Source organism: Gorilla gorilla, chromosome 13, assembly GCF_029281585.2.
Source record: "Gorilla gorilla gorilla isolate KB3781 chromosome 13, NHGRI_mGorGor1-v2.1_pri, whole genome shotgun sequence".
Lineage (NCBI taxonomy): Eukaryota > Metazoa > Chordata > Mammalia > Primates > Hominidae > Gorilla > Gorilla gorilla.
Window position 1 is genome coordinate 96,180,154 of NC_073237.2, and position 12,332 is coordinate 96,192,485.

The window sequence follows — 12,332 nt, forward strand, 5'->3', positions numbered from 1 at the left end:
GTCTCTACTAAAAATACAAAAATTAGCCAGGTGTGGTGGCACACACTTGTAATCCCAGCTACTTGGGATGCTGAGGCAGGAGGATCTTTTGAAACCGGGAATGTTGCAGTGAGCTGAGATTTCACCACTGCACAGCCTGAGTGACAGAGTGAGACTCTGTCAAGGAAGGAAGGAAGGAAAGAAGGGAGGGAGGGAGGGAAGGAAGGAAGGAGGACACATCAGAGCTTTGGGACCTTACAGATAATGAAGTTCAACCGTCTCCTTTTACAGGGCCCCAAAGTGGGAGGAACTTCCGTAAATCATACACAACTAGCCAAACTGAGGATAATGCAAATTTTCTGGTTCCCAGGCCTCTTATTTGGGACAAGAAAAAAGTGTCTGGATAGTTCTTCATTTTTCTTATTGGCTTTTGCTTCAAGGAAATAACTTTTCTAACAAAAATGCCCCCAACTTAAAAATTTAATTTAGAGCCAGGCACGGTAGCTCATGCCTGTAATTTCAGTGCTTTGGGAAACTGAGGCAGGAGGATCACTTGAGCCCAAGAGTTCAAGACCAGCCTGGGCAACATAGTAAGGCCCTGCCTCTACAAAAAATAATTTAAAAATCAACCAGGTATGGTGGTGCATGCCTATAGACCTAGCTACTTGGGAGGCTGAGGCAGGAGGATCACTTAAGCCCAGGAGTTCCAGGCTACAGTGAACCATGACTGCACCACTGCACTGCAGCCCAGGCAAGAGAGCAAGACCATGACTCAAAAAAAAAAAATTAATTTTGTAAAAATTAGAAACTATTGCTTGATTTCCCATTAGAAGGATGTCTTCCATCTCTCAAGAATTATGATTTTACATGTAAATGTACTGAGAGAAGAAAACTTCGAGATAACAGAGGCCAAGCTCTTCCCTTAGAAATGAAGCTCTGAGGCCAGGCACAGTGGCTCATGCCTGTAATCCCAACACTTTGGGAGGCCAAGATGGGAGGATTACTTGAGGTCAGGAGTTCGAGACCAGCCTGGCCAATATGGTGAAACCCCATCTCTACTGAAAATACAAAAAATTAGCTGCGCATGGTGGTGCACACCTGTAGTCTCAGCTACTCGGGAGGGTGAGGCAGGAGAATCGCTTGAATCGGGGTGGAGGAAGTAGGGGAGCAGTGAGCCAAGATCGCACCACTGCACCCCAGCCTAGGCAACAGAGTAAGACTGTCTCAAAAAAAAAAAAAAAAAAAAAAAAAAGAGAGAGAAATGAGGCTCTGAAGTCTAAATGTTGAGGAAAAGCATAGTGATTTGTTGTGCATGTCAGGCTCCCTTCTCATTGCTTTGGAACAAGAGACCAGTGTTTGCCTCAGAAAACTGGGTTCTAATCCCAGCTTTTAGCAGCTGAGTGACTTTGGGAAATTCATTTAACCTTATACATAAAATAGATCATAGTATTTAACATGGAGATCATTTTATATATTGTTTTGTAAAATATGATACTGGTATTTGTGTCTTGATACATTATAACATGCCTGCATCACATCCTTCTGGGCTTCCTCCCCTTCTCTTTGGCTTTTCCATCTCCACAGCAGGAGGACATGTGTATTTTGTACAGAGTGCCAGGTGTAGGTCAACAGGGGTTTCAAGTGGGGGGGAACAAAACAAGGAAAAGAAAAGCTGAATTCTTCTCAGTGCTGGTTAGCATGAAAACACAGGAATGCACTTTGCTGTGTTGGGTCTTTTCGAGCAGCCCTTGCATTAGCAAATGGAAGTTACAGCCTCCCCACCTCCCTTAAATGAGTCTGTCAAGATAGAAACATTAATTCATTTGCCTGGATGTGTTTCTGTGTCACTGTGAAAAATAGTTGCCTACTGACAAGGCTTTGTGAGAGCTTAGTAGGATAATGTATGCGAAATAATAACCACCCTGCAATTCATTCCATGTGGCTGTGTGCCAGGAACTGTGCTTCCCTTGTGTTACTTACCTAAGCTGGCCATCCCAGAAACCCTGAATTGGGTATGATCATTTTCTTCATCTCATAAGGAAATGGGTGCTCAGAAGTAAAGAGACTTACTCTAGGGCACACAGCAAGTAAGTGTTGGGACTGGGATTCAAACCTTGGTGTTGCTTCATACCAAAGGCCATGAGCTATCTCTAACAGGGAGGGCACTTTGATTGCAAAGAAGCTATCCAAACTGGCAGAATGAGACACAGACCTCAATTAGGGATTCAAAGTGTCTTAAGATGTATTTGCCTCCTAAACTTCTTGCCCTTCTCTATCCCTCTGCAGAAAGACATGGGTTAAAAGAACCAAAGAGAGTCGAAGAGCTATGCAACAAGATCACAAGCAGTTTAAAAGACCACCAGAGTAAGGGACAGGCTCTGGAGCCCACCGAGTCCAAGGTCCTGGGTGCCCTGGTAGAACTGAGGAAGATCTGCACCCTGGGCCTCCAGCGCATCTTCTACCTGAAGCTGGAAGACTTGGTGTCTCCACCTTCCATCATCGACAAGCTCTTCCTGGACACCCTACCTTTCTAATCAGGAGTAGTGGAGCAGTGAGCTGCCTCCTCTCCTAGCACCTGCTTGCTACGCAGCAAAGGGATAGGTTTGGAAACCTATCATTTCCTGTCCTTCCTTAAGAGGAAAATCAGCTCCTGTAGAAAGCAAAGACTTTCTTTTTTTTCTGGCTCTTTTCCTTACAACCTAAAGCCAGAAAACTTGCAGAGTATTGTGTTGGGGTTGTGTTTTATATTTAGGCATTGGGGGATGGGGTGGGAGGGGGTTATAGTTCATGAGGGTTTTCTAAGAAATTGCTAACAAAGCACTTTTGGACAATGCTATCCCAGCAGGAAAAAAAAAGGATAATATAACTGTTTTAAAACTCTTTCTGGGGAATCCAATTATAGTTGCTTTGTATTTAAAAACAAGAACAGCCAAGGGTTGTTCGCCAGGGTAGGATGTGTCTTAAAGATTGGTCCCTTGAAAATATGCTTCCTGTATCAAAGGTACGTATGTGGTGCAAACAAGGCAGAAACTTCCTTTTAATTTCCTTCTTCCTTTATTTTAACAAATGGTGAAAGATGGAGAATTACCTACAAATCAGACATGGCAAAACAATAATGGCTTTTGCTTCCATAAACAAGTGCAATTTTTTAAAGTGCTGTCTTACTAAGTCTTGTTTATTAACTCTCCTTTATTCTATATGGAAATAAAAAGGAGGCAGTCATGTTAGCAAATGACACATGTTAATATCCCTAGCAGAGGCTGTGTTCACCTTCCCTGTCAATCCCTTCTGAGGTATGGCCCATCCAAGACTTTTAGGCCATTCTTGATGGAACCAGATCCCTGCCCTGACTGTCCAGCTATCCTGAAAGCGGATCAGATTATAAACTGGATTACATGTAACTGTTTTGGTTGTGTTCTATCAACCCCACCAGAGTTCCCTAAACTTCCTTCAGTTATAGTAACTGACTGGTATATTCATTCAGAAGCTCCATAAGTCAGTTGAGTATTTGATCCCTAGATAAGAACATGCAAATCAGCAGGAACTGGGTCATACAGGGTAATCACCAGGGACAATAAGGATTTTTATAGATATAATTTAATTTTTGTTATTGGTTAAGGAGACAATTTTGGAGCGCAAGCAAGTCTTTTTAAAAAATAGTATGAATGTGAATACTAGAAAAGATTTAAAAAATAGTATGAGTGTGAGTACTAGGAAGGATTAGTGGGCTGCGTTTCAACATTCCGTGTTCGTACTCCCTTTTGTATGTTTCTACTGTTAATGCCATATTACTATGAGATAATTTGTTGCATAGTGTCCTTATTTGTATAAACATTTGTATGCACGTTATATTGTAATAGCTTTGCCTGTATTTATTGCAAGACCACCAGCTCCTGGAAGCTGAGTTACAGAGTAATTAAATGGGGTGTTCACAGTGACTTGGATACACCAATTAGAAATTAAATAAGCAAATATATATATATATATATATAAATATAGCAGGTTACATATATATATATTTATAATGTGTCTTTTTATTAACCATTTGTACAATAAATGTCACTTCCCATGCCGTTATTTTATGGTTCATTTGCAGTGACTTTTAAGGCAGTACTGTTTAGCACTTTGATATTAAAATTTTGCTTATGTTTTGCTAAATTCGAATAATGTTTGAAGATTTTTAGGTCTAAAAGTCTTTATATTATATACTCTGTATCAAGTCAAAATATCTTTGGCCATTTTGCTAAGAAACAAACTTTGAATGTCAAACTGATGTCACAGTAGTTTTTGTTAGCTTTAAATCATTTTTGCTTTAGTCTTTTTAAAGGAAAATAACAAAACTATGCTGTTTATATTGTCATTAAATTATACAATCAAACAAATGCCAAATGAATTGCCTAATTGCTGCAAAGTATAACCCAGATAGGAAATCATATGTTTTTTTCCAAGAGTCATTCTAATATTTGATTATGTGTTATGTTTATGTGTGCTTTTATGAAAGATTGTTATTTTTATATATCAAGATGATAGAACCTGGAATGTTAGGATTTTGAAATGTTAGACTTGGAAGGGGCCTGGCCTGTCAACTAGTCCAACCCCTTAAAATTCATAGAGGAGCAAACTGGGGCCCATTGAAGGGTGAAGAGTTACTCAAGGTCAAACAGCTAGTAACAGAATCAAGACTAAGACCTAATTTACCTTTCCATACTCTTTTTTTTTCTCAACTTCATCTATATAAAATCAGGCTTTTAAACATAACCACTAATATTTACCTGAAGATAACCATGAGTAAAGTATACTTTTGCATTAATTTTTTGAGCTTATATGCAAACATAATAAATATTATTAAATATCAGGAAAGCTAACATTTCATACAAGATAACTTCAGACCAAATTCAAATTGAATTTGAATAAATTAGAAATACTGTGCATACATAACCTTCTTGTGCACCATGAGTATTTGGAACGTTAATCCCTGTTTTTGTCGTGTCTATAAAGGAAGAACAAAACAAAACAAAAACAAAGCCCTAGAGAAATGCTGTTACTTTTTATTTTTACACCCATCAGATTTAAGGAAAAGACTTTTTAGCCATTATAATCTAGTGGTTGGAAGGAATGAAGAAGCTTTTTTAGTAATAGGTCCAGATATGAGTGCTAAAAATAAAGACGATAGCATGTTCTTCTGTCTTCCATAGTTATTACAACTATGAGAGCCTCCCAAGTCATCTATCAACTAAACTCCCTTTTTTTTGTCTTAATGTTGCACATAAGTTTATACAGAGTGGATGACCACACTAGCACAGAAGAGAACAACATGTATTAAAGCAGGTGATTCCTCCCCTTGGCGGGAGAGCTCTCTCAGTGTGAACATGCCTTCTGTGGGCGGAAATCAGGAAGCCACCAGCTGTTAATGGAGAGTGCCTTGCTTTTATTTCAGACAGCAGAGTTTTCCAGAGTTTCTCTGCTCCTCTAACAGCATTGCTCTTTAGTGTGTGTTAACCTGTGGTTTGAAAGAAATGCTCTTGTACATTAACAATGTAAATTTAAATGATTAAATTACATTTTATCAATGGCTACTGGTGTATTGAATAAGCCTGCTTCATTTAACAGTTTTCTCTTAATTATTATGTAATAGTATTTGCTGTGAACTCTTAAGCACATCCCCAAAATTGATTTTTTAAAGGCTTAGTAATGCTGAAAAATTAATAGGATTTCTGAATTGGATATATATTAAACCTTACTGATGGGAAAGAAGGACATTCTAAATTCAATAACCATTTATTGACTGCTTCCTAGGGGCAAACCACTGCTGAGTGCTTTGAGGAGATACAAACATGCACAGTGTGTGAAACTCCTATTTTTCTTTCAACTGTATATAATGTAAATAGAGCTAAAATTTGTTGGCTAAAAGTATTCTTTAGAGGTAAGAAAGATTCATTTCTATATCAAGACAATATGATACGGTTTGTGAACCAACATTTCCAAGAATCAAGGTTACAGTTCTCAAAGATGGATGAGTGCTCTCTGCCTTTTTGTTTAAGCCATCACTACTACATTACTTAGAAACCCCTTCTTTGTGGGTAATACAAATGCAACTTTTATTCAACTCTACCCAAAACATCATGTGTTCTGAGTTAGTGCAAATATGCTTTTTGGGTGTTGACGGCTCAAAAGTGTGGGAGTTCTCATGACTTACTTCATCAGTTCATGCATAAAGTATTGTCTGTGACATCTAAGTACAGATGAATGGATAAACAAAATGTATATAAATACAGCAGAATAGTATTCAGCATTAAATTATAAATATATTATCTGTGTACTGTGCAGACACAGTACTTAGATGTCACAGACAATACTTTATGCAAGTGTTTGGTTTAGGAGCCAAACACTTCCTCCCGCTTCTCAACAGGACCTTCATTACTCAACCGCAAACTATGATTAGTAAGAAAAGAATGACAGCTATAGCGGAGTGCCATCTGACATAAATTCAAATATAGGTGCTCTTATCAATAAAAAACAAAAGTAAGTGCTTGGCTACAATAAAAAATAAATAAGAGGACAAGGTTAAGCCCCTCCTCGAGGGACAATAAGGACAAAGGTGTGGTTTGAATGGGGAGGGGACCAGGAAGAACAAAGCTAAATAAAGGGGCACTTGCCTATGGTTGAATTCCTACAGGTTAAATGCAAAGATAAACACAAGCAACTAATTTCTGACTTTAAATTGTGGTAAAATACACATAAAATCTACCATCCTAACTGTTTTTAAGTGTACAGTTCAGGAGTGTTAAGTACATTGTTGAGCAAGCAATTTCCAGAACTCTTTTTCATCTTGTAAAACTGAAACTCTATACCCATTAAACAACTCCCCATTTCCCCTTCTGCAGCCCCTGGCAACCACCATCCTACCTTCTGTCTCTATACATTTGACTACTCATGTAACTAAAGCCATACAGTATTTGTATTTTTGTAACTGGCTTATTTCACTTAGCATAATGTCTTCAGGTCCATCCATGTTGTATTATGTGCCAGAATTTCCTTCCTTTTCAAGGCTAAATAATATTCCATGGTATTTACATACCACATTTTGTTTACCCATTAATCCATCAATGGGCATTTGGGTTGCTTCCACCTCTTGACTATTATGAATAATATTGCTGTGAACATGGATGTGCAAATATCTTTTCAAATCCTGCTTTCCATTATTTTGAGTAATTGTTGACTTTTGAGCTTAAGTGTGATTCAAGTGCTTTTCAAGAATAATCTTGATTTTATGTGGGGTTTTTTTGCCTTAGGGACTGATTTCAGAGCCTTCCCATTTCTTTACCTCAGGAGGCATCTGAGGTTGCTCCATGAACAAGGCTGTTTATAAACCATTGTTCCAGGGCTAGGCTGAAAACTGAAAGGACTAAAATCTAAGAGGCTTAAGTAGTTCATCATCTTTTCTGAACGCTCTTCTCTAAGAAGGCCCATCCTTTGCCCAACCAGTTGAAAATCCCATCAGTTTCAAAGAGGTTTTTGCACCTTCTATTATTTACCATCCCTCACCATGTACAAAATTCTTCACGAAATGCTTCAGCAAAGTCTTCCTCAGGGTTGTCTCTGAGTTGCACTGTGACACTGACATGGGCAATGCTTGTTTTGTTTGGCTTTTGTTGCAAGTGCACTGTCCTTCCTGTTTTAGTTTTTCTGTCTCTGTCTGACTCATTTCATGGCTCCATCAATGAGCTCAGGGATCATCAGCCCCTTCTCTGATTACCTCCTGTGATGCTGGCCATCCCCATGCTGGGCCTCTAAGGGTACTTGATTTGAGGGGAAGAGAAGACAGACTTAATGTTACTAAACCAAACTCTGATCTGCTCACTCAGTGCACAGAAAAAGCCAAACACTGACACTGGGATTTGCAGTGATAGAAAGTGAGGCGTTTATTGCAGGGTGCCAAGCAAGGGGATCGGGCAATTAACACTTAAGACCCTGATTCCCTGATGGCTTCCAAGCAAAGGTTTTTGAAGGCAGGGGTACATTTCAGGAAAGCAGAAGTTACAGGCAAAATTGTGAGTCCAACATGGAGGTTATACATTTGTTTGGCCTGAAAAGATGAGCTATCTTGAAGTGGGAGCTTACAGGTCATTGGGTGGATTCAGAAATTCTTTGATTTGCAATTGGTTAAGGAAAGAAGGTTTTGTCTAAAAACTTGGGTTCAGCAGAAAGTAAGGTTAATGTTTGGCCTGTGGGTGTGACTCTTATCCAGGTCCCACAGGAAGAAATTTAGAACAAAGAATGGTGGTCACTGTTCAATCTTCAGGTCCCCTTTATCTAAGGTCTCCCTGACAATGGCCAGCATTTTTCATCAGTGGGAGTCTTGGTTTCTAATAAACAACTCAAGAACATATGTTACGGTGTTATCTTTTAGTTTCTAGAAGGAACTAAAACACCTTGTGACTATAACTTGCTTGAGATTATTGTTTATGCTATTCCTTTTTTTTTTTTTTTTGCTTATGGGATTGCTTATTTATTTCTCAGGGATAGCTGGGTGCCTGGAATTTCCTTTGAAGAGATTCAAGATTTTTCCTTTATTTCCATGCTTGGGGGGCCTATTAGGCCCCTAAGAAGGACCCCTGCTTTGTCTCACTAACATTTATTAATAATCTATGGTGTGTGCCAGATATTCTAGTAAACCCTTTCATCTATGCTCGCATTAAATGGTTACTACTTCTAAGAAGGAAGTGATATCATCTGTCTGAAAATGGGGAAAGAGGCCAGAAAAGGTTAAGTATTTAGCAGCAGGACCTCACAGCTAGTAAGTGGATTTGAACACAGGTCAATATGGCTCTACTGCCCCCAGCTGCATTCATGGAGCTGTGATTAGACCCCCATTCCTTCCCAGAACACAGGGGTCCTCTAATCTCAGTTCCTTGCTCATCAGCAATGGTGAGAACTCTACCCGAGCAACGCAGCTACCATCCAAAACTCTGACTCAGCTTCATCATTCCTGTCTGCCAGACGTATCACCTGTCTTGTGAATTCTTCAGACTTCTTGACTCAACAGTCCCCATCATTGTCCCCACATTACTCAAAGCTTGTCCGTCACCAGCTTCAGTCCCACTGAGCCTTGTAATAACGAGGCCCTGCTCCACTTTTGGAATCCCTTTCTAGCCCTTTCATCTCTAAACACAAACATTCCCTATCCTCAGAGTGGGCTTCAAACATTCAACCCCTCATGACTCTTTTCTGCTTCCAGCCAACCTCCCAATTTCCAGGTGATTTAAAACTTCCACTCAGGCTCTGTAGTCCACATCTTCCAAGTTGTTCTCCTTTGGACTCTACAACCACCTCTCTGTCTCCTTCTGGTTACTTTCATAAACCCCACAAAGCCATCACCCCCCAGATCTGCCTTTTTTATCCCTGAGAAAAGATGCTGGAACAAATGCAGAGAAGCAGGCAATTCTTGCTCATCTCAGAGCCATTCCCTTCCTGGCAGCCTGGCCTCCATCTTGCCCTTTGAATTTACATGTCCACAAATACACTTTCTACCTTTTGTTCCTAAAACCGTAGTTTCTTCCCCCCAGCCCTTTCATCCTTTGCTGATTTTCTCCTGCCAGTTTTTAACCAATTGCTCAGAACCACATAAAGGTATTTTAAGTATAAACACACATACACACACACACACACACGCACACACACACTACCCTAACATAGCTGCTTACGTGCTTCCTTGTCCATATATACATATTCAGGGGATTTTTCCTTATTTAAAAAAAAAAGATACATCTTTATATTTTTATTTTTGCTTTTCACATTGTGAAGATTCTATGGGAAACTAAAAGAATATGAAGTTGAAAATATATAACTGATTAAAAAGAAAAAAGTGAAATAATTAATACATACAAAAGTGAAATTGATTTTATTTTATATTTTTGAGACAGGGTCTCACTCTGTCACCCAGGCTGGAGAGCAATGGTGCAATCATGGCTCATTGCAGCCTTGACCTTCTGAGCTCAAGTAATCCTCACATCTCAACCTCTCAGGTAGCTAGGACTACAGGCACAAGCAACCACGCCCACCTCATTTTTGTATTTTTTTTTTTTTTTTTTTTTTTAGAGAAGGGGTTTCACCATGTTGCCCAGGTTGGTCTCAAACTCCTGGGCTCAAGTGATTCACCTGTCTTGGCCTCCAAAAGTGTTGAGATTACAAGCATGAGCCACCACACTCTATGAAACTGATTTTAAAGCACAAAATAATTGTTACATATTTTATACATGTGAAAGAATAATAGAACAAACGTATTTGAGCTTACCACCCAACTCAAGAACTATCAGAATCCCTGTGCCTCCCCGATCCCATTTCCCTCTTCCCTCCACCATTCTGAATTTTGGTTTGTCATTATATATGTATATATTCCCAAACAATTTCTTGTTTAAATTTACATGTCTTTGAGTTTTGTATTTAGTATCATAAAGCATATATTCTTTTGCAACTTGTTTTATCTATGATGTTGTATGCTCTAATTCATTAATTTTCTCTCCTCTGTAGTACCTCTCTTAATACAGTATAATTTCTCTATTCGTTTTCCTGTCAAGGGATATTTGTTTCCAGGTTCTTGCTATTACTAGCTATGATGTTATGAAATTTTTGTATACATCTCCTAATAAACACAGGAAATAATTTCCCTAGGCTGGGGGTTTTCAAAGTGTAGTCCTAGGATCAGCAGTATCAGCATCACCTGGGACCTTACGAAATGCAGATTCTCAGGCCCCACTCCAGAGTTACTGAATCAGAAACTCTGAGGGAGGGCCCAGCAACCTGCATTTTAGAAGCCCTCCAGGTAATTATGATGCGTACCAAAGTTTGAGACCCACAGCTGTAGGCCAACCAAGAAGTAGAGTTGGTAGGATATGTGGCATACATGTTGTTTCCTTTACTAGATATATTAATTTTCTTCAAAAGCATTGCACCAATGTATGCTCTCACCAACAATAAGAATTCCTACTGTTCTACATCTTCCTCAAGACTTGGATTCATCAGAATTTTTTTTTTTTTTTTTTTTTTTTTTTGAGACGGAGTTTCACAATTGTTGCCTAGGCTGGAGCGCAACGCCACGATCTTGGCTCACCACAACTTCCACCTCCCAGGTTCAAGCGATTCTCCTGCCTCAACCTCCCAGGCAGCTGGGATTATAGGCATGCAACACTATGCCCAGCTAATTTTGTATTTTTAGTAGAGATGGTTCACCATGTTGGTCAGGCTGGTCTTGAACTCTCGACCTCAGGTGATCCACCCGCCTCAGCCTCCCAAAGTGCTGGGATTACAGGCATAAGCCACCATGCCTGGCCCAGAATTTTTTATCATTGTGAATCCAGTGGTTATAAAATGGCATCTTACTGTGCTTTATATCTCACTTTTTGCAGAACAAAGTCAATATACTCAAAACAACCCCTTACTTTTCAGAACTAGCTTTCCTTTCCTTTCTTTTCCAGCTCCCCCACTTCTGAAATGGTGTAATTTCTACCATCTTGAGGGCTAGAAATCTGGGCACTATGTTTTATATGCCTCTCTGTCTTCCAGAAGGCATTGGACAGTAGCCTTCTAGTAACAACATCACTACTATCTGGCTCCAGAGAGTGGCTCTACATATGAAAATTTCAACTTGGAGAGAGTCAATGGTGGTATCATGATAGGTGATATTTTAGGATGGCTTAGATGTAGGGTTGGTCTTGGAATATGTCTCATTTATATTGTAACCCATAGGTTGCTGGGGCCTCTTTTCCTTAGGATCCAGAAGGGATTGTTTTAAACACTTTATTCCACAAAGAGGGAGGTTGAAAGTCCTCCTCAAGATATCTGTAAATTCTGCCAACTTTTATATTAGCTCTGGCTTCAGGCTTCCAATTCTGTTTGATATTAGCTCTGTTAACATTTTTTTTTTTCTGTACCACTGGTGTCATCTCTGCTTCTGGTGTTGCTCTGGAAGTAGAATTCAGATCTTTTCCAAAATTTCCACCCAAACATCATGAATAAGACTTTCCCAGGTTCTAGAAAACTATCTTAAGCGATGGCTGGTGACTTCTACCCCTTCTTCTTCATCCATCTCTCCATCCTTTTATCTGGAACGTGGATGCCACTTTAGACTATGAAGATAAGGGTACCTCCTAAGAACTGTAGCAAAGGAAGTTGGAAGGAATCAGCCTTGAGGATTTTATGGAGCAGAGCAACCCTATCTGAGCTGGATTGCATATAAGTAGACTTTTCATGAGAAAAAAAATAAACTCCTTGTTAAACCACTGTTATTTTGAGTTTTTCCATTACTCAAAGCTGAATTGTATCCCAACTGAGACACACAGTATGCAAGAAACTTG

At 39.4% G+C, this 12,332-nt stretch overlaps 1 protein-coding gene and 1 long non-coding RNA gene across 4 annotated transcripts in view; one reads left to right on the forward strand and one right to left on the reverse strand.

Moving 5' to 3' along the window:
• NR4A3 (nuclear receptor subfamily 4 group A member 3) overlaps nt 1-5,685 on the forward strand; it is a 43,424-nt gene extending 37,739 nt beyond the window's left edge. For both annotated transcript variants that reach the window (XM_063696621.1, XM_031014909.3), the window contains one exon: nt 2,266-5,685. In XM_063696621.1, the coding sequence (XP_063552691.1) occupies nt 2,266-2,513 (248 nt within the window). In that variant the 3' untranslated portion in view covers nt 2,514-5,685. The remainder of the gene's footprint in view (nt 1-2,265) is intronic.
• The window catches only part of LOC134756893 (uncharacterized), a 56,716-nt gene that overhangs the window by 11,323 nt on the left and 33,061 nt on the right, over nt 1-12,332 (reverse strand). The gene's annotated exons all lie outside the window — the stretch shown is intronic.